This window comes from Humulus lupulus, chromosome 2 (genome assembly GCF_963169125.1).
Source record: "Humulus lupulus chromosome 2, drHumLupu1.1, whole genome shotgun sequence".
Classification (NCBI taxonomy): Eukaryota; Viridiplantae; Streptophyta; class Magnoliopsida; order Rosales; family Cannabaceae; genus Humulus; species Humulus lupulus.
In genome coordinates this window covers 244,941,130-244,962,829 of record NC_084794.1, presented here as the reverse complement: position 1 = coordinate 244,962,829, position 21,700 = coordinate 244,941,130, and the positions used below count along the sequence as shown (strand labels likewise).

The 21,700-nt window shown below is 36.3% G+C and overlaps 2 protein-coding genes across 2 annotated transcripts; one reads left to right on the top strand and one right to left on the bottom strand.

The window, feature by feature from the left end:
- The first annotated feature begins 319 nt into the window (after window positions 1-319).
- Window positions 320-3,311, top strand: LOC133815327 (meiotic recombination protein DMC1 homolog). The gene is made up of 14 exons (XM_062248182.1): window positions 320-474; window positions 602-684; window positions 1,030-1,121; window positions 1,212-1,283; window positions 1,393-1,431; window positions 1,569-1,626; window positions 1,745-1,790; window positions 1,921-1,966; window positions 2,193-2,254; window positions 2,393-2,459; window positions 2,542-2,634; window positions 2,720-2,788; window positions 2,882-2,960; window positions 3,127-3,311. Exons 1-14 carry the CDS (start codon window positions 458-460, stop codon window positions 3,309-3,311), a joined length of 1,008 nt encoding a protein of 335 aa, XP_062104166.1. The 5' UTR covers window positions 320-457.
- Window positions 3,312-3,793: 482 nt separating this feature from the next.
- On the bottom strand, window positions 3,794-6,116 carry LOC133819150 (stem-specific protein TSJT1-like). The gene is made up of 4 exons (XM_062252322.1): window positions 5,796-6,116; window positions 4,665-4,905; window positions 4,422-4,542; window positions 3,794-4,294 (listed from the first exon to the last, which is right to left on the bottom strand). Exons 1-4 carry the CDS (start codon window positions 5,993-5,995, stop codon window positions 4,104-4,106), a joined length of 753 nt encoding a protein of 250 aa, XP_062108306.1. The 5' UTR covers window positions 5,996-6,116; the 3' UTR covers window positions 3,794-4,103.
- Window positions 6,117-21,700: the final 15,584 nt, after the last annotated feature.

Genomic DNA, 21,700 nt, shown 5'->3' with positions numbered 1-21,700 from the left:
AGTTACCAAAGGCATTTTTATTTTAAAAAAACAAAAAACAAAAACAGTTACCAAAAGCATAAATAAAAATAAAAAACATAAAACAAAAATATATTTTTATTTTTTTAGTTTAAAAAATTTAAAAACAAAAAAATTTACCAAAGCAACCTTAGTAATCTTTTGTTTTGTTTTTTTTTTTTGTAAGAATTTGGTAATATTACTTAAATATTTGACAAAATTATATCTTTGAAGATGAATGACGTGGCAAAATCAGAGCCATTGGATGAACTAATTTTAAAAAAATTATCAGGGACACGCAAAAAAGGCTCTCCTCAATCTCAGCTTAACGAACTTCGTTTCTCCGTTTCCCGCCCAACAAATACCGCCATGCTCTCTCATTCTCATCTTACACTCACTCTGAGATCAGATACATCCGTACGAATTCAAATTTCCAGATATTTCTTTCACTGTGAAGAAGATGATCTCCTCTCTCAAGTAAGACTACTCTGTTTTCTTCAAAATCCTTTCAATTTCGATCTTATGGTGCTCTAATGGCGACGATCTACGATTCTCTAATGCAATTCTAATTGCTAAGTTACTCTCTTTTTCTGATGACGATCAGGTCCGAAGAACAGAGCCAGTTACAGCTTGTGGAACGAGAAGATATTGATGACGAAGAAGACCTCTTCGAAGCGATCGATAAGCGTAAGCTTCTCAACTCTTAAGCTATCTCTAGACTCTAGTTCGATTTTTTATTTTTGTTGCTTATTTTTGAGTTGAACTTGTGAGCAATTTCTCATTTGTCAATCGATGGACAAACCTACGCTTCTGTAGCTCTACGGTAATTGATTATTTCAACCTTAGTTCATCAATGATGTGGATTTAAGCCAATATAACTCTGCCCCCATTAATTTCAAATTATATCGTTTTTGTGTGTGTTTTAATTCCAATTTTATGAGAGAACAAGGTTTACCTATTCAGCGATTTTGTTTATAAAACTTAAATGGCAAGAAATGTTGATTTCTATTCATAGATCGTGCTTCTGTGCAGTGATCGCTCAAGGAATCAATGCTGGAGACGTGAAGAAGCTTCAAGATGCAGGGATTTACACATGCAATGGCTTGATGATGCATACGAAGAAGGTATAGTTATTTTCGGAACTATAATAGTTTGAATTGTCAGTGTTTTGGCGCGTTTTTTTTTTCCTTAATTCATAATGATCTTTGTTGCAGCATTTAACGGGAATTAAAGGCTTATCTGAGGCTAAAGTCGATAAGATCTGTGAAGCTGCAGAGAAGATAGTGGTTAGTGTTCTTCGAAATCTCGAACTATATAATTTCTACCGTCTAAAGTTTATGTGGTATATAGCTCAGGAATCAATTTATGCACATATACTTGTTTTTTTCTTTGCAGAATTTCGGTTACATTACTGGAAGTGATGCTCTGCTCAGGGTAAGTATAGTGTATCTTTTCATCCTAAATTTCTCTCAAGCTGAAAAACTTCTTCGTGAGCACGTATTAGATTCTGCAGCTTGAACTATGCTCAACTGAGAGTCCAAATGAACTTGGATTACTGTTTTTGCTTGCAGAGAAAGTCAGTTATTCGCATTACAACTGGAAGCCAAGCCCTTGATGAGCTGTTAGGAGGTAATTTTGCCCTACTGGTCCCTCCATGGCTGTGTATGAGTTTTAATTTTTGACGATTTTTAGCTTTTGTTAGCAAAAGAGAAGATTAATTAATATATATGTTCGAAATTGTGAGAAGGTGGGATCGAAACGCTATCAATAACCGAAGCCTTTGGGGAATTTCGGTGAGAACATGGCACATTGTTCTTCCATAAATGAAATGCTTTTCTTTTTTATCTGGCTAGAAATTAATCACTGTTTTTAGTTAATACGAAAATTGATAGTTTTAGCTTCATCTTTTTAACATTGGTTCAGGTCTGGGAAAACACAGCTTGCGCATACTCTCTGTGTTTCGACACAGGTACTAGAAATTCGTGTTTTTTTTGGTCGTTTAGTAGCCAGTCTTACATTTATGGTAAAACAATGTTCTGAACTCTTCAGAAAATAACACTTGGAGTTGTGTTTAAATTTTAAAGTTGATCATGAGGGTTGATGAGTGCTATGCCATAAGTAAAACTTGGTATAGGTTAATTAACCAGTAGAATGAAAAACCACGAAATTAATTATGCTAGCTATAATCTCTGCAGCTTCCTACTAACATGCGTGGAGGAAATGGAAAGGTTGCCTACATTGACACTGAAGGAACTTTGTATCCTTTTTAGTTGTTTTTACCAGTTTGCAATTCAAGTATAGTACGCAATATATGGTTCGTTCCTCTTCAGTTTATAATTATTTATGTCAGGCCACTAGTGTTATATGTTTTCTTCTCAACCACGTGCACCTTCAGCCGACCCGACAGGATTATCCCCATTGCCGAAAGATTTGGTATGGACCCAGGAGCTGTCCTTGACAACGTAAGCCTCAATTTCAATATAATATCGATAACTAGGAGTACAGTATTTGGAACTAATCGTGTCTACTTTCTCTATGACAAAGATCATCTATGCTCGTGCATACACATACGAACATCAGTATAACCTGCTTCTGGGTCTGGCTGCTAAAATGTCTGAAGAACCGTTCAGACTTCTGGTAAGAATATTAATTAAAGTATTGCCGGGTGGAAAGTTCATGGTGCCTGGAAGGCTTAAAGTTTTTCTTCATTTATGCTTTGCAGATCGTTGATTCTGTTATTGCTCTCTTCCGGGTAGATTTCACTGGAAGAGGAGAACTTGCAGATCGCCAGGTCCACTCCCAACCTTTCATAAAAATAATTTTTAAAATGAGAAGTTACGGTCTTCGGCACCATTATAACACGTGAATCGGGTTTGTTTTACAGCAAAAGCTGGCGCAAATGCTGTCCCGATTAACAAAGATAGCTGAGGAGTACAATGTTGCAGTATACATGACTAACCAAGGTTCCAATGAGTTCAGCTTTCCTAGTCATAATACTAATAAAACTGCTTAATTGAGGAACTGATCAGCATTTTATGTTCTTGAATCTTCCTTATAGTTCGGGCAACTTCGATGCATGATGTTTTAGAATCTTACAGATTAATCTCATCATATTACATCTGGTTGCAGTTATAGCTGACCCAGGTGGAGGAGTGTTCATATCAGATCCGAAGAAACCAGCAGGTGGGCACGTTCTTGCTCATGCGGCCACAATAAGGTTGATGTTCAGGAAAGGAAAAGGAGAACAGCGTGTCTGCAAGATTTTTGACGCCCCAAACCTACCCGAGGCTGAAGCAATATCCTTTTATGCTTAAATGATTACTTCACTTGCTCACTTCTTATTCATTAAAAGTTACTTTATTTTAAAATCAACTATCCATTCTAACCTACCTCTAGAAAAATCACATTTCACTGGTTACCGTTTCTTCTTGACAAAAATACGTATTTCAGATTACCCCAGGCGGCATTGCAGATGCAAAGGATTGAAGCAGCGAGCTCCTTTGTTTCTTACACATCAATTCTGAAGATCCATAATTAATAAGGAGAGGCAGCCAATTAGTAAATGTTTTATTTTACTGCAGTTTAATTCAAGTATGTCACACATCTCTTTTAAGTTTGAACCTTATCAGCTTAGAAGGGCTTCAGCTGTTCTGGCTTACGTCCCGGATATCCTATGCAACACTAGCCATAAGTAAAAATGACTTGATTGTGTGCGCTCTGCACGTAAAATCGTTTTTCAAGTGTTTTGTGAGTTTTTATTCTCCTTAACATACATAGCAACTTCCAGATAGAGAAATTACATGCGAAATAAGCAATCTATTAGACTAAATCAGCATCAATCCTTTACGCAAGGTGATATTATTTGAAATTACATGCCAGAAGGTCCTCCTCTGGTCCTGGCTGTGGTTTTGAGAGTAAGTTGAGCATATATGGAACCAAGTCTTGGTTTTGATACTAGAACGGAAAAAAAGAAAGTAAAACTACTCTCTAAAGAAGCAGCAGAGTGTCATCAACAAGGAAACCCAAGCGAAGAAAAAGATTGCTGAAAAACGAAGCAAGGCCCCAAAAATAACAAAAACCTTGCCATGAATAATTACGGTACCAGCTCAGAAGTTTGAAGACCAATTGGCTGCACTTCCAACTCTCGGCATGCCACTGGACTCCTTCCGAGACCCCTCGTCTACCTTGAAATTCGCACCACACACATCCCCTGAACTGTCCACCCTTGGCACTGCCTTCAGCTGGTGAAGTGGATGCTCAAAACTCCTCAAGCCTCCAGAAGTTGTGAAGAAGCAGCCTAAGATGAAACAAATATAAACAAGAGAGTCAGTTATCTATTTCTAGTGCTAATGAGCAAAATTTAAACAAATCCAAATCGCTTAAACGTAGAGATGATTCCAAGGCAATGATGTTATTAGTATTACCTTTGGGGAATGGTGCGAAAGATTTGCCACAGCCAGTCTTCACAATTTCTGCATCATCTGAAACAACAAGATGGCCTTCGGAGTCCGTTCCCCAGAAGAATGGAACACTTCCATCAGCATCCTAGATTATTGACAAACAAAATTAGGCAATCAATCAGTAATGGAAGCCCGAAATGAATAGATAAATAAAATGAGATTTAACAAGATGAATAAAAATTGGAGAACCAAGTAAATTTTACTCACAAGAGCAATGAAGGTGGATTTTGAAGCACTGTCGTAGACGATAAACGTATACTTCCCTTGGATGTCTCTGACAACCTGATCGGCAGGGTAAGGACCTCGGTCCCTCAAAGTCCTGTAAGCTTCTATGACAATGCTCGACTCGTTTGCTGTTTTGTTCAAACCATATTGTTGCTTTAGAGCAGCAACATTGTCTATGTGACCATTAAACATGCAGAAAATGTCATCCACAACCGCAAACAGCCTAACAACAAACGAGAATAACACAAAATTTGAGTTAATGCCAAAGTATGTGAAACAAAATGTTGTGAACAATAATTAATATTTGTTTTAGAGAACTTCAAAGTTCAAACAATGTTCTTTCATTTTACTTTACATAGAAACATTCTCACAGAATCCCATATTCTTCCTTGTGCATGTCAAGAAAATAAAATTTACTAAAACATTCTAACCCGAGGGCATTATTTTTAACATTGAACAAGTTTATCTGCAAAGGGCATTCTTTATAATTACTCCTTCCATTGAAAAAATATCATGTAAAAAGCACATATTAATATCACTGAAAAAATTGTGGCCAACAAATGGAATCTTTACTTGCTAGTTGCCACATAAAAAATCATATATTTTGTCTTGTATCAGAAGCATCCATATTAACAATATAAATAGACAGGAAATAACGACAAGAAACTCCACATTCAAAGTTAAAAAAGAAAAAATCTGCAAAAAAATATTAATTTTTTTAACACAATAATAGAGATAAATGAACTACATTGATAGGTAAAGAAAAGGACAGCCCCTTAAATTAATATCTTTGTCCGAAAGAATCTATTAAATTGATAACCCGATATATAGCCGATAACCTATAATAGCGATCTGATGATATTAATGGTTCTTGAAATTAACACATATAATATTGAATTATCTGATTTGTTTATGACCACCCATATAAAATGAATCTACTAACATCAGAAATCAAATCATCAACAGTCCCAGATATCATTTCTTTCTCAAATCAGTTCAATCAATCAAAAATAAAAATAAATAAATAAAGAAATGTACAAAAGGGTGTTGTTAATTTCTCCATAACTTTTCTGGGTTTTCTTTAATTTTGGTACTATGCAATAAAAGCCATACCTTGGTAGAAGAGGGTTCTGTCTATCAAGAGAGTAAGCCATAAACCCAGAAGAGCCAAGGTTGATGGTGACCGCAGAAGGATGAACCGACGTGAAGTGACGAGCCAGGAAGCCATCTTTGAAAGCCGAAACCGATTCAGAGTGAGGGCTCTGAAGAGCATCGGGGCTCTGTGCCACCGATTTGTCGAACACTGCCAACATTTTCAGGATCTTTGATCGGAAAAATAATCAGAGAAAGACGAAGAAAATTGAATGAGGGAAACGAAAAATGGCTAATGATGATGATGATGATGATGAATGAAGATGCGTATTTTGCTCAGTTAAATAAAGATTTATAAGGTTGGACAAGATTTTTTATTTTATTTTATAATTCACCAATGAGAGTCCAATTTATTATTCCAATATTACCCCTACTATGACAATAACTTTCTTGGCTGAGCTGGCATCTTATCCGTAACCGCAATGTCTTATTTCTATTCTTTTTCCGAATTTAAAAAAAAAAAAAAAAGTTCCATTTTATTCCAGCATATTTAATAGTTTAGCCCACCTGGTCCCATCTACACTAATTACCTAGAGTAATTTTTTTTCCCAAAACAACAGTTTGAACAATTTTTCAAACCGCAGTCCGCATTACATAGACCTCAAACTGCATAAATTACACCTCAAAAATGCGGTGTGGTGCGATACGGTTTTGGCGGTTTATACCTATCGCCAAATAATTTAACAATTAAATATTATAATTAAGAAAAATTCATAATAAATCTCATAACCATAAATTGTTTAACAAAATAATTAAATGAACAACAAGCTAATAAACTTTAAGCAAAACAATAAAAATATAACAAATTAATAACAAATAAAAAATGTAATATAAAAGTAAATATTATTTTAATTAAGGAGAAATATCTTTAGATTGAAGTAGAATTAGAATATATGTTAGCAAACATTATATTTTTTTTCAGATATTATGCATATTATATTATACTATATAAATATTTATCCATTAATTTTAAATATAGTAAAAATTGAAAAAAAAAAATAATATAAAAAGTTAATATATATAATGACGCGGTCAAGGCCGGCTCTAATGGTGTGCAAGCTTGGCTACTGCACAGGCCCCAAAAAAGAAAGGGCCCAATATTTTTTTTTAATGTTTTTCAGATACTTTTTTTTAATAAACCCAGTTAAACAACCCAAAATATAGGGCCTAATTTGATTTTTTTCTCTCTTTTTTAGTGATTTTTTAGTTTTTTTTTCTTTTAGTGTTAAAAATTTTATTTACAAATTACAATTTTTTTTATTAGGGGCCTAAATTTTAAAATTGGAACAGGGCCTCCAAAATATTTAAGACGGCCCTGGACGCGGTGCGGTGTGGTTTGAACCACATTTATAAAATTTAAAACCGCAAACCGCACTGCACCGCGCGGTTTGGCAAAATTACAAATCGTAACTGCACCGCGAAGGGTTCTAAACTGCAAATTACGGTGCGGTGTGGCGCGATATGGGCGGTTTGTGCGGTGTGGGCGGTTTTATGAACACCCCTAATTAAGATGCAATTCTTAACTATCTAAATAGCATACAATTATAAATCTCAATTTATAAATAAGAAACAAAAGCATTTTAACACTTAATTTATAATATTTGGTCACTAGAATGGCCTTTTAAGGAATAGTGATAAAGACCAAACAAAACAAAGTAAATGAAATATCGCGTACATGATGGATTACCATTACAATACCACGACAGAAGCTGGACTACAATATTATTCGGTAGTATTTTATACTTGCACAATTATTATTTTTTGAGGTATTACCTAAACTTAACTAATTTAATAAGGTTTTAGAAAAAGAAAAATATAGTAAGCCAATGAGTAAAACAACAATTTTCTTTTTCTTTTGAAGGATTGAGTACATATAATTTATATCAAAATATTATACATATTTATATCTCAAAGAAATGTAATTGTAAAAAAAATTTCCCTATAAATATGTAATATTTTAGTATAAATTGCATGTGCACATTTTACTCATTAGGGAATATACTATTTTATTTTATTACACTATTGGTTGTCTTGAAATTAACTTAGTACCTTATTATGTAATTAATATCATTTTAATACTTATATGGTCATTTAGTTCAAAATTATATATTTCTACTAGGAGTGTTTGATGCGGGCCTTGAAGATGTTTTAATGAATTACCCCACATATATGGTTTGAGCTAATATTCAAATCACACACCATATGGCCTCAAACAATATAGCACCTGAAAATTCCGTATTTTATAATTACTAACTTATTACTTAATTAATCAATTAATTAAATGCAGAATAATTAAGTTGGTACTGAAACAGATATTCTGTAGCTACAGACTAGGGTGCTGTAACTACATACCAGAAAACCAGAAGAGAACTAAAGTGCAGAAAATAAAAATACACAAGGTTTTTTTACGTGGTAACAACAATCCTTGCAGATTGCTACTAGTTCACAGGGTCACGTCCAGAGATAAGATTCATTAGTAAGATCTCAAAAATACAAAGTTTTTGACTTATGCATAAATAGTCTCCTTCTTATTATATGCCGCAAGCTTGATGTATTCCACCTTGACAAATGAACCTTGCTGACCCTTCAAGAATACGAACTCCCTTCGATGTGCTTGAAGTGTGCTTGCTTCCTCCCGAAGCAAGACTTGAACCACCTTCTCCTGAAGGCTTGAAAAACCTTCTCCCGAAGGTTTGTACTTTGTTCTCCTCCTTTGTAGAACTGTTTGAGGACTCAAAACAATTACAAGGACACTAATAAACAGAGGTAGAGTTGAACTCACTCACCTCTACAAAACAAAGACTCTCTTTTACAAATAAGAATGAAATACAAAAAGAGGTAACTAAAACTTAGCAGCCAATATGAGTATTTATAGTCATTATACTCATATTGGGCAACTAATACACGGTCAAAACCGATCTAAGCCCACAAGGAAACTTTCCTAAAAGAATTCTCCAATTTGACAAGATTTCTTGATTCTGTAGCTACAGAATCGTGAGCTAAATTTGGCAACAACCCATCATTTGATGTAGGAATCAAGACTTCCCTTTTATAACTTGATCATGCAATAAAACTCGATTATATGGTCAGATATAATGAGGTAATCGGCTGGAAAAAGACAGCTCAAAAAGATTTATTTTTATAATAATAAAGCCACACTATTTTTGGCAAACTTTCTGTTTAACGCCCAAAACGTGCATCCACTAAGCGGTGGTTGTAGTATAGATTGGGTTGTCAATTTCACAAGGAGGCAAGGAATTAAAGTTAATCAATAAATAAAGTTTTGAGATAAATAATATGGGGAAAATAGAACAAGTGATATTTTTGTTGTTTTTGAGATTTAAAGATTAGAAATAAAGATAGATTAAAGTGTGGTGTAACAATAGGTAACAAGTAGGAAGGATCAAGAGTCACCAATATGCATTCTTATTTATTTGGATCTTTGATTCATAAAAATTACACAAATGAGTAGTTCACATCCCAACTATTCATTAGGAAGATTTAACATTGAAGCACAAATATGTTTCACAAAAGTATATTCAAGTGATTATTATTCTTTACCATGGAAAGATGAGATAAATCTTATGAGAAATCTAAAAATGACATTATACCATTGGCAATAATGCAATAAAAAAAAATCTTAGGGTAGGGCTTAGCATCGGTTTGTTCTCTCCCATGACGAAGAAGAAGAAGCTGATACGTAAGCCTGTATCTCGGGTTGAAGAGCAAGATTCACAGCTGAGTCAGGATGAGAAGACTCCCAATTGTTCTACTGTCAAGGATCGGGTGCCTGAAGGTCACAAGACTGCTGTCATAACTGAAGAAGACGAGGCTCGTGCTGAAGATCTGAATCTCAATGTCGAAGAGAACCGAGGGTTAGGGGAAAAAGGAACTCAGGAATTTAACATTGTGGGAAATGAAAATTCTGCTTCGACCTCTAAGAGGACCTCCTTGGCAGATAAGGTGGAGGAAGGAGATTTTCAAGCTTCAGCCCATCGACAATGGCAGCAATTCACGGCTAGTAAAGTTTCATTTTCTGACCAGAAACTTGAATTCACATAACCTTTATGTAGGGATGGACAGAAATTTGCTAGGGTTGATGCAGAAGAGGTCAAAATACAATCAGCAAATTGGAGCTCGACAGTCATCTGTATGGTTCTTGGTGCTAACCCCCCAATGGTTGTTTTTGAAGGGTTCATTAAAAGGGTTTGGGGTCATCTAGGGATTGCTCAGATAGCAAGAATGACAATGGGACTGACTATGGTTAAATTCAATGATGATGCAACAAGGGATCATGTTCTAGAAAATGGAATACTCTACTTTGACAGGAAGCCTGTAATCATTTTCCCATGGACAACGGATCTTAGTGCTGTTCGACTTGTTCGATCAGTTCCTCTATGGATTCGTCTTCATGATTTGGGGCTTCAGTATTGGGGAAGTAAGTGTCTCAGTGCTCTAGTGAGCACAATTGGTAAACCAATAATGGTGGACAAATTCACAAGGGAGCGTTCTCGAATTCAGTATGCTAGAGTACTTGTAGAAATGGAAGTAACAGATAACCCCCCAAGAAGCATACAGTATCTCAATGAGCATGACCAATTCTTGAAGCAGGGGGTGGAATATGAATGGTTACCTATTAAGTGTAAGACATGTGCTGGTTTTGGTCACTCAATGACAGAATGCCGTAAAGACCATAAAGTTCAACGAGTCAAGAAGGAGCCTATAGCTAAAGCAGAAATGAAGGACCAGAGGAGTGAAGTAAATCAGGATCTAGATTTGGAGGAGCCTGCGGTTCTAGCTAGTTCAGAAGTGGGAGGGGTTCAGGTCAGCCCAATAGAGATTTCTCAGCCAAACAATGTGACAACAACTGTTAAAGACAAAGGTTCTCAGGCAAGCCAACCTTGGCTTACCCCTAAATGGGTTGCTACTCAAACCAAGCAAGGTTAGATTACAGAGGTTAATGCTAAGAGTTCAGGGCAAAAGCATAATAAATTAAATAAGTTTGAGGTGCTTCAAGAGCAAGTGATAGGTGGTAAAGAAGGTAACACGTTTTCTGTCTCTTCTAATGGATAACTGTAACATTCTGAGTTGGAATTTAAGAAGGCTTAATAGCTCTAATAAGCATAACTCTGTTAGTGACCTCTGTTGCAGAAATAAAATAGGAGTTGGTGGTTTCTTAGAGACTAAAATGAAGGGGAATAAAATTAGAGATTTTATGGAACATAAGATTCTGAATTGGGAGTTTCATACTAGTTCAGTAATTGAAGGTCGGCTATTGATAATCTGGAGAAAGATCTTTGTTAGAGTCCAAATTCTTGAGGAGTCTAATCAATTTGTCCATTGTTTGGTTAAGATGGCTGGTGTGCAGCAAGATTATTTTGTTACTTTTGTTTATGGTTTTAATTCGATTGAAGGAAGGAGGAATCTCTGGGAAGGGTTACAAAGGCTTGCTCTTATGGACAATGCTTGGTTAATTTTAGGGGACTTTAATGCCCATTTTTCAGGTAAGGACAGATCAGGTGGGAAGCCTATTTCAGCTTTGGAGTTGGTTGATTCTATTCGGTGGTTTGAGGGTGCTCATGTTGAGTCCCTTAAGAGTTTAGGTTCCTATTTTACTTGGACTAATAATCAAAATGGTTCAGCTAGAATATACTCTAAAATTGACCATGTTTTTATGAATGAGAAATGGATTGATCTCTTCCCTCATTCAACTACTGTTTTTAGATGGGAAACCATTTTAGATCATTGTTCTTGTACAGTTAGCATTCAGCCTATGGAGAAGCTGGGGTTGAAGCTTTTTCGTTACTACAACTTTTGGGCCGAGCATAAAGACTTTCATGAGCTGGTTTTACACAATTGGAGACTACCTATAAGGGCCACTGGTATAAAAGCTATTTTTTTTTAAAGATGCTGAGACTTAAACACAGGTTGAAAAGGTTTAACAGTGACAAAATTGGTGATCTGAGGTTAAACTATTACAAGGCTAAAGAGAACTACCAAGAAGCTCAATTGCAAGCTCAAGCCTACCCTCATGATTTTAGCTTTCAGAAAGAAGAGAGGGCAGCTGCTGAAGCATTCTCGGTTCAGGAAAAATTGTATCACAGTTTTTTAATCCAGAGAAGCAAAATAACATGGCTGAGGCAGGGAGATATGAATACTTCTTTCTTTTATGCTTTTTTGAAGAAGCGTAAAGCTGAAAATGGTATTGTCTCCTTTATCATAGAAGAGGGCAGATTAGTTGATAATTTATCTGAAGTTGTCTCTCATTTTGTTGATCACTTCAGATGCTTTTTAGGGATCTCAAGTTCTGCTACTGGTAGGATTAATCTTCAGAGTATAGAGATGGGTTCTAAGCTTTCCTTTGATCAACAACTGATGCTTCTTAAACCTTTTTCTAGGAAGGAGATCCGTGATGAATTATTTGGTATTCCTATAACTAAATCCCCAGGACCTGATGGGTTTGGTTCAGGCTTTTTCAAAGCAGTTTGGCAGGATATAGGGGATGAAGTCTGTTCAGCAATAAGTCATTGTTTTGAAACAGGTTGCTTTCCTTCTGAGCTTCATGAAACTACCTGTCTCTGATTCCTAAGGCAGCTAACCCATCTCAGGCTGTAGACTATAGACTCATCGCCTGTTGCTCTACATTGTACAAATGTATAGCTAAGTTGATATGTAAGAGATTGGCCTTAGTTCTCCCCGATCTCATACAGCCAAATCAGGGAGCTTTTGTTAAAGGTCGCTCTATAGCTCATAATATAATGATTTTTCAGGATCTAATAAAAAACTATGGGAGGGCCTCTACTTCTCCAAGATATGCAATTAAGATTGATCTTAGTAAGGCCTATGACTCAGTAGATTGGAGGTTTCTTGAGGACCTATTAAAAGCTCTTTGTTTTCCTATGAAATTCATAGGGTGGATTATGTCTTGCTTGCAGAATACTTCCTATTCTTTACTTATGAATGGCAGAGTTCAAGGTAAATTTAAAGGTGGGAAGGGGCTGAGGCAAGGAGATCCTATGTCTCATCTTTTGTTTGTTCTTATAATGGAATATTTGACTAGGAGTCTTCAACGAGCAGCGCTTAATTCTACCTTTAGATATCACCCAATGTGAAAAAGCCTCAAGCTTCTTAATCTATGCTTTGCGGATGATTTGCTCTTATTTTGTAAGGGTTCTCTTTCAGCTGTTAGTATTATTAAGGAGGTTCTAGAGGAATTCGGAGCTGCTACTGGGCTTTCAATTAACTCAGGAAAATCTCATATCTTTTTTGGAGGTGTCACTGTCACTGAGAGAACCCGGATTGCTCAAGAAATTCAACTGTCTGAAGGTACTTTTCCTCTAAAGTACCTTGGGGTGCCTATGAGACCAACTAAATGGAGACATGAAGATTGTGAAATTATCCTTCAGAAATTTCGAATGAGACTACAGTCTTGGACGAGTATACATCTTTCTTTTGCTGGCTGTATCCAACTCATTCACTCAATTCTATTTGGGCTTCGAAATTATTGGATGAACATCTTTGTTTTGCCTCAAAGTATAGTCAAGGAAATAGAAAAGTTGTGTAGAAGTTTTCTTTGGGGTAATTCTGGGCATAGGAGTAAGCTGCATATTCCTTCTTGGCAGAAGGTTTGCCTTCCTAAAGCCTATTGTGGTCTTGGTTTTAGAGATGGAGCTAGTTGGAATAGAGCTATTTTAGCTAAATATGTCTCGGCCATTTCTGAAAAACCTGATGTGTTATTGGTTAAATGGATCAATTCCACTTATCTGAAAGGTTTAAATTTCTGGAACTATACTCTGAAGTCAGATTGTAGCTGGTATTGGAGGAAGCTCTGCCATCTAAAAGAAAGATTTAGCCCTACTACAATTCTCAGTGTTGGTTCGCATGGGAGATTTCAGCCATCTAAACTGTACAATAGTCTATTACACCAGCAAAGGGTAGACTATTATCAGGCTGTTTGGAGTAAACTAACCCTTCCTAAACACAGATTTTTGCTATGGCAGGTGGTTAATTCTCAGCTCTTAACTAGAGATAATCTCAACCGAATGCATGTTCCAGTGACCACTTTGGTCTGTCCTGTTTGCGAGAGTCATCCTCATCTCTTTTTGATTGCTTCCTCTCTAGATAGTTTATTAATATCATCCTTGACTGCCTGGGATTCAAAGCTTGGCCTATTGAATTTAATGGCTGGGTTGTTTGGTTGGCTAGAGATCAGAATGGAGTGATGGCTGCTATCTTGAATATGGTAATGGCAGCTGTTACTTACAACATCTGGATGAATAGAAATAAGTGTTTTTTTTTAAGGTTATTCCTTAACTGCATCGAGCCTAGTTAAGGAAGTTAAGTACATAATTAAATATAGGCTTTACTTAGTTAAAAATAGGCAGATTTCTGTCCAAGAACAATTGTACATTCAGAACCTCCAATGTAATTAGTTGAGTGGCTGTGCTGGTATGTAGCCGGCTGTATAGCTTGCTTGTTTTTGAGTCTTTGGCTCTCAATTGTATTGTTCATTTGTTCAATGAAGTTCATTTTCTTCTTGATAAAAAAAAAAATAATGCAATAAAAGATTGGACATAAAACCTAACACAAATATTACTTTTACTATTTATAAAGTACATAGAAAAAGTATGACTAATTCTATATAGATTTTAGCAAAAGTAAATATATATGAATGAGATAGACAAAATGATAAAGATATTATCTATATTATTTTCACTAATTTGATAATACATAGAAAGTGCATGACAAAATCTATATACTATTAGTAAACATAAATATAGATAACAAGATTATTGACCACGATTTTGGCCAACGAAGAGTAGACGTCAAAATGACAATAAGCCTTGAATAAAAAATACGACACCAATAATTTTATAGTGGTTCAGCCCCAATTTATTGGTAATAGCCTAATCCACTTGGAGTTGTGATATATTTAGCCTACACTTAAGATTAGATGAACTTGAGCCAACTGAGTTTCTTAAGTGTAAGTAGAAAAATACAGAGTTTCTCTCTCTAGAGAATACAAACTTTATCTCTCTAAGCTCTCAGAAAATGCCCCAAGAATGCCCCAAGTAATAATCCCAAAGTTTCAAAACTAGAGAGTTTTTCTTAGTCTAAAAAGATCAGATCCCCCTAAATGATGCCATGAGCCATTTATTTATAGGCTCATGGATCGTACATCAGATATATCCCTTTGACCGGGTCATTCGTTTTTCCAACAGACTTTAATTAATAAAGTATAAATGAATTTAAATTACAATAATATAGCTATTATTCCGGGATATCTGAGAGATTCCTGCGGCAGTTGAGAATGGTTCGGGTTGAAGCTGTTACTGAAGCTTTTACTGAAGAGTTACTGGACGGTAACTTCTGTGATTCTGTTTGGTGGACCGACCAAATCCATCCCCGAAGTGACTGGTCGGCCAAGACAACTCACTGGTTGGCATAGGCAAAGCACTCCTCTGGTCTAACATGACACATCTCTGGTCTAGCATGACACATTTCTAGTCTAGCAAAACACTTTACTAGTCGGGCAAAACACTTTATTGGTCTAGCAAAACACTTTACTAGTCTAGCAAAACAAATGACTAGTTGGGCAAAACAAATGACTGGTCGACCAAAATACTCTACTGGTCGGCCAGAACATTTTACTGGTCAGTCAAAAATCTTTACCGGTCGGACAAAAATTCTACCTGGTCGGTCAAATCACTTCCAAACCAGATAAATAATTTTCATGACCAGTAATATCACAACTCCGAAAAGCCAATACATTTATTAACTATTAATGTGTCATTTACTGACCATGCATTGCCACTTGTCACTTCTGATTGCCATGTCTTCGAACTGAAATTTTGGGGATAACATTTGCCCCCCAAGTTTATTATATGATTTACTCGTATGATAAACTTTTTTCTCTAGCAAAATGTTTTTGAGGTCATCCAAAAGCTTCCATCCGGTCAGTAACTTTCACTTTTGTAATAAACCCACGATTGAACTTTTCTTATGAATTCTTCAAATTCTATTTTTTTTATCTTGTTGTAGTACCCCATGAGTAGGAAAACATGTTTGCTCCCATGCCCATGAGATTTGTTGTCCCCTCGAAAATAATTGATTGGGAAATCATGTATATGGCCGATCAGTCATCTTCTTTGAGAATCACCAAGGGCACCATAAATTTGTTTTCCCAAGTTGCTCGAATATGCCACCGTCTGCTCGGATGTAATGGCACCATCATTCGGACACCAGGGCTCCATCACTCGGACATCATGCATCCACTCGGACCACGCCATCTGCTCGGACACTCTTCCAGTTCCTTGGATGCATGCCATCTACTCGGATCAGCAACCAGTCGATCGGACACTCTTCCAGCTCCTCGGACACACGGCCCAGCCGCTTGGGCGCGCACCTGCTTAGATGGCCAGCCAATGTCTCCTCGGAAACCTCTTGCTGGCTTCTCGGACGCACCCCAGTCGCTTGGGCATACAGATTGCTGCTCGGACACATGCCTCTGCTTGGACATGCACCCTACTCCTTGGACGCACGCATCTGCTCGAACATGCACCCTGCTCCTCAGACATACACAGCCGCTTAGACACGCGCAGCCGCTCGGGAAGATGGTGCATCCGCTCGGCCATATAGCATGGACACTCGGGTGCACGCGGCACAGCCGCTCGGGAATGCGGTGCAACTGCTCGGACGCACACCTAGCCACCTGGACACCATAACCTCCTTGTCGCGCACCTGGCTACTTAGACACCACAGCCTATCCGCTCAGACGCATGCCCTTATGTCCTCGAGGTTGCACAAAAGCTTTATGGTTCATGCATTTATACTTTACTTTTCTTTGTTAACTTGAAACAATCTAAGTCTTTTTAGACTTAAAAAGTTATAAGTTTTTTGTGAATAGTAAAGTCACTCTGATGTATGCCTTATATTTTCGCATGAGTACTTAGTTTTCTAACTTAGAAATTCTAGACATTTCATAAGTCCCTACTAAGTATACTTTCTCACACTCTTATTGCTCTAACATTTTATGAGCATAATGTTTATTGTCACACGAATATCTGCTTCTAACTTGAAATTTTAAAAAATTCCAAGTTACTTAAGCTTTGTCAAACAAGTTAGCTTAATGACCTTTTTGGACTTCGAAAATTTACAAGTCAGCCCCAAAACAGATATCTTAACTCGTGCTCTTATTGCTTGTGTTAAATTATATACCAGAATATGTTATATTATTTTATGATATAATGTTTTAGATTAAATAAGTGTGACAAAGAGTGTCATATATTGTAACATATAATAGAGAGTTACAATATTTGGATATATGAGATATATCCAAATAATGTAACATATTTAGTGTTACAAATTTGTAACTTCCAAATATTACCCTTTATTGTGTAAATTTGGTGTTACACAATATTGAGATGAATTTCAAAAAGCCACATGTGAAATGGCTGTTAGAGATACGATTTTAACCTCAATAATGTGTTTTGGGGGTTACAAAATCATTTGGGAGGGTTTGGAACCGTTTGGAAAAACAACACATTTTCAAGTGCTAAAACTAGGCTGTGGCCACGACCACTGAATGATGGTGGCTGCGGCCTGGGGGACAAAGAGCAGTGGCCGCGGCCACAGGTGCATTTCAAGCCAATTTTTCTGTTTTTTCCAAATGTGTTGAACGGTTCCAAAAACCCAAATAACTCCCAACTCTCAATTTTAATTCCATATTAATCCAATTAAACATTGGTAACAGCCATGGGGGTTGGTGGAATTTGAAATTCAAAGGGTGTCTCTAAACTCTATAAATAGGAGCCTATAGCTCACTTGAAAGACACAACATTTCTATCCATTAGAGCACTTGGCTAGAAACACCTTGAGACTTGATAATTCCAGAAAGCATTTCCAATATCTGAGAGAGATCCCTTAGTGCTTGAGTTAGGGGGAAATAAGATTTTGGACAAAAGTTTTAAACCTTGTTCAAGTTTGTGATCCCCAACCCTCTTCACTTAGGTTGTGTAAATGAGAGTTTACTTGTATTTCTGTTCTTCATTTTATTCTATTGTTTTCCTTCTTATTCTCTTGTTCTATTTACTTGTATATTTTGTTTAAGAGTTGTAATCTTTTCTTTTGGTCCAAACACTTTATTTTACTTGTAATATTTTTCTTAGAGTTGTATTCTCACTATTCTCTTCTTCTTCATCATCTTCTTCCTTTTCTTTGTTTATTTGTAATTTTCAGTTATAGAGTTGTAACCTTATTTAATCAATCTATATTTATTTGAAATATTATTGCATAGAGTTGTAGTATTCTTACCCATTTCCATTGAGGCAATCTATTTTTTCCTAACATTCAAAAGCTTATCCCTTTGTTTGTTTCAATGGAAGGTGAGACCATCAAGATAATGAATCAAGACCTAGTGAGGTTTGATAGGTTTGATGGATCCAATTTCACTAGGTGGCAAGGTAAGGTGAGATTCCTTTTGACCACTCTCAAAATCGCCTACATTCTAGAATCCATTCTAGAACCTCTCCCAACACCATCCGGCAAGGACACTCCTGAGGAGGTTGAGAAAAGAAGGAAGAGGAAGGAGGACAATCTCCTTTGTAGGGGTCATATCCTCAATGCCCTATCCGATAGGCTCTATGACCTCTACACCAAGACCAAATCGGCCAAGGAGATATGGGGTGCACTTGAGAAAAAGTTCAAGGCGGAAGAGGAAGGTACTAAAAAGTTTTTGATATCTCAATACTTTGATTTCAAATTTTTTGGTGATAAACCTATTCTTCCTCAAATTCATAAATTGCAAATAATTGTTAACAAACTGAAAGTTTTAAAGATTGAGCTTCCTGAGGCCTTTCAAGTTGGTGCTATAGTGACTAAATTACCACCAACTTGGAAGAGCTATAGGAAAAGAATCCTTCATAAAAATGAGGATTATTCTTTGGAGGAAATCCAAAACCATATTCGAATCGAAGATGAATCGATATGTAGAGATAAACTTGTGGAGATGTCTAATGGAGAGACTTCCAAAGCAAATGCGGTGTCACAACCAAAACATCCCAAAAACAAAGGGAAGAAGGGTAACGAGAAACCTTTGGTTCCAAAAACCAACCCAAACAAGTTTAAGGGCAAGAAAGGTCCCAACTTTGTGTGTGGGAAAAATGGTCACTATGCTAGAGAGTGTAGGCATATAAAAGACCAACAAGGACCTAAGGTGAACGCAACTCAAGAGGAAAACATAGTTGCTACCCTAAGTGAGGTGAATGCGGTCCAAGGCAAGGTGAAAGGGTGATGGTATGATACATGTGCCACCGTCCATGTCACCTATGACAAATCATTGTTCAAGACCTTTGAAGAGTCAAAGAGCAACCATGAGATTCAAATGGGCAATGAGGGAAAATCCAAGGTACTTGGCAAGGGTACCATTGAAGTATTTTTCACCTCCGGCAAGAAAGTTACATTAGTAAATGTACTTTATGTTCCCGAAATGAGTAGAAACTTGGTAAGTAGTGATTTGCTTGGCAAGCCCGACATTAAAGCCGTTTTTGAGTCCGGTAAACTTATACTTACCAAATCAAATGTATTTTTGGGAAAGGGGTACTCTTGTGAGGGTATGGTTAAATTGTGCACCAATGATGTAACTTTCAATGTTATCAATAAAAATGCTAATTCTGCCTATATTGTTGAGTATGATTCTTTATTTTTGTGGCATCTTAGACTATCGCATATAGGTTTTTCAACCATGAAAAGAGTAGTAAAATGTGGTATGATTGCATGCAATATTAAAAACTATGGTAAATGTGAAACATGTGTTAAGGCAAAAATGATTAAGAAACCATTTCCTAGTGTAGAAAGATCATCTAATTTACTAGATTTAATCCATAGTGATCTTTGTGAATTAAATGGTGTTTTAACTAGAGGTGGTAAAATGTATTTTCTTACTTTTATAGATGATTTTAGTAGATATACCTATGTGTTTCTTTTAAAGCATAAAGATGAAACTTTTGATGCTTTTAAATTGTATAAATTAGAAGTTGAAAATCAACTAAATAAAAAGATTAAGGTGATAAGAAGTGATAGAGGAGGAGAGTACTTCTCTAATGAAATCAATACATTTTGTGAAGAAAATGGTATAATTCATGAGTGCATCGCACCTTATACACCACAACACAATGGTGTTGCCGAAAGGAAAAATAGGACTTATCTAGAGATGATAAATTCTATTTTGGTGTTTTCTAAGTTGAACTTCAACTTATGGGGTGAAGCACTTTTAATCGCTTGTCACATTCTTAATCGAATACCGATGAAGAAAAATGAGAAATCTCCATATGAGTTACGGAAAGGAAGAAAACCCAACATAGGGTACTTCAAAATGTGGGGGTGTCTTGCATATTGCAAGAAAAATGAACCTAATAGAACAAAGTTAGGTTCAAGAGCCATAAAGTGTACTTTTGTTGGTTATGCCAACAATAGCAAAGCTTATAGGCTATTAGACTTAGAGTCTAATATTGTGATTGAATCTAGAGAAGTTGAATTTTTTGAGAATATGTTATGTGACAACAATTCTCAAGCTTCAACATCTCTACAGGAGAATTTGTTATATGAGAACAATTCCCAAGCTTCTACATCCAAAGTTGATTCTCAAGAGGAGAATTCTCAAAAGGATGTAAAGCAATCCTTTGAACCTAGAAGAAGTCAAAGGCTTAAAAATCATAAAAGTCTAGTAGTGGATGAGATAGATTCTCAACGAATTTCATTATACATGGTAGAAGGAAATAGAGAGGAAGTTATTAGGAAAATTCCTATTGTACTTGTCGTTGAGGATGATCCTAAGACTTATAGAGAAGCTATGCAATCGAGAGATAATGCATTTTGAAAAGAAGCCATCAATGATGAGATGGATTCCATTCTTTCCAATAACACTTGGGAATTGGTAGACCTCCCACCGGGGTCTAAGCCAATTGGGTGTAAGTGGGTATTTAGGAGAAAATACCACACTGACGGCACTATCCAAACCTTTAAAGCTAGATTAGTAGCTAAAGGGTTTAGGCAAAAAGAGGGTATCGATTATTTCGATACCTATGCGCCTGTTGCAAGAACAACTTCTATAATAATTTTGTTTGCTTTAGCTTCTATATACAACTTGTGTGTTCATCAAATGGATGTCAAAACAGCATTCCTTAATGGTGACCTCAATGAGGAGGTCTATATGGAACAACCCAAAGGGTTTGTCCTACCAAAATATGAACATAAAGTTTGTAGACTTGTAAAATCCTTATATGGATTGAAACAAGCTCCTAAGCAATGGCATGAGAAATTTGATCAAGCCATCATGACTAATGGCTTTAGACATAACAATGGAGACACGTGTTTGTATTCCAAAACTTGTAAGGGATATGTGCTCATTGTTTGCTTATATGTGGATGACATGCTTATTCTCAGTAATAGCATGAAAGGGATAGAAGAAACGAAGAGGTTTCTATCATCAACCTTCAAGATGAAAGATCTTGGAGAAGTTGACACCATACTTGGTATCAAAGTAAAGAAACATAGTGGGGGTTTTGCGTTAGGGCAAGCCCACTATGTTGAGAAAGTATTGAACAAATTTAACCATCTCAAGGTTAAAGATCCCAATACTCCATTCGATCATAGTGTAAAACTAGAGAAGAATGAAGGAAGAGCGGTGGCTCAATTGGAGTATGCTAGTGCTATAGGGAGTCTAATGTGCGCTGCCCAATGTATTAGACCTGATATAGCATTTGTGGTAAGTAAACTTAGTAGGTTTACAAGTAATCCAAGTGTGGATCACTGGAAGACAATTGGAAGAGTCCTAGATTATCTCAAGAAAACCAAAGGATTATGCCTTC

What these genes read in the sequence shown, in the direction of transcription:
- LOC133815327 (XM_062248182.1), top strand. An exon ending in CTCTCTGTGTTTCGACACAG is followed by an intron (nt 1,967 to 2,192) that starts GTACTAGAAATT and finishes TAATCTCTGCAG; the next exon opens with CTTCCTACTAACATGCGTGG. An exon ending in CAGGAGCTGTCCTTGACAAC is followed by an intron (nt 2,460 to 2,541) that starts GTAAGCCTCAAT and finishes TCTATGACAAAG; the next exon opens with ATCATCTATGCTCGTGCATA.
- LOC133819150 (XM_062252322.1), bottom strand. Translation starts at nt 5,995, where the DNA reads ATGTTGGCAGTGTTCGACAAATCGGTGGCACAGAGCCCCGATGCTCTT. An exon ending in CAGAACCCTCTTCTACCAAG is followed by an intron (nt 4,906 to 5,795) that starts GTATGGCTTTTA and finishes GTTTGTTGTTAG; the next exon opens with GCTGTTTGCGGTTGTGGATG. An exon ending in TTTCGCACCATTCCCCAAAG is followed by an intron (nt 4,295 to 4,421) that starts GTAATACTAATA and finishes GTTTCATCTTAG; the next exon opens with GCTGCTTCTTCACAACTTCT.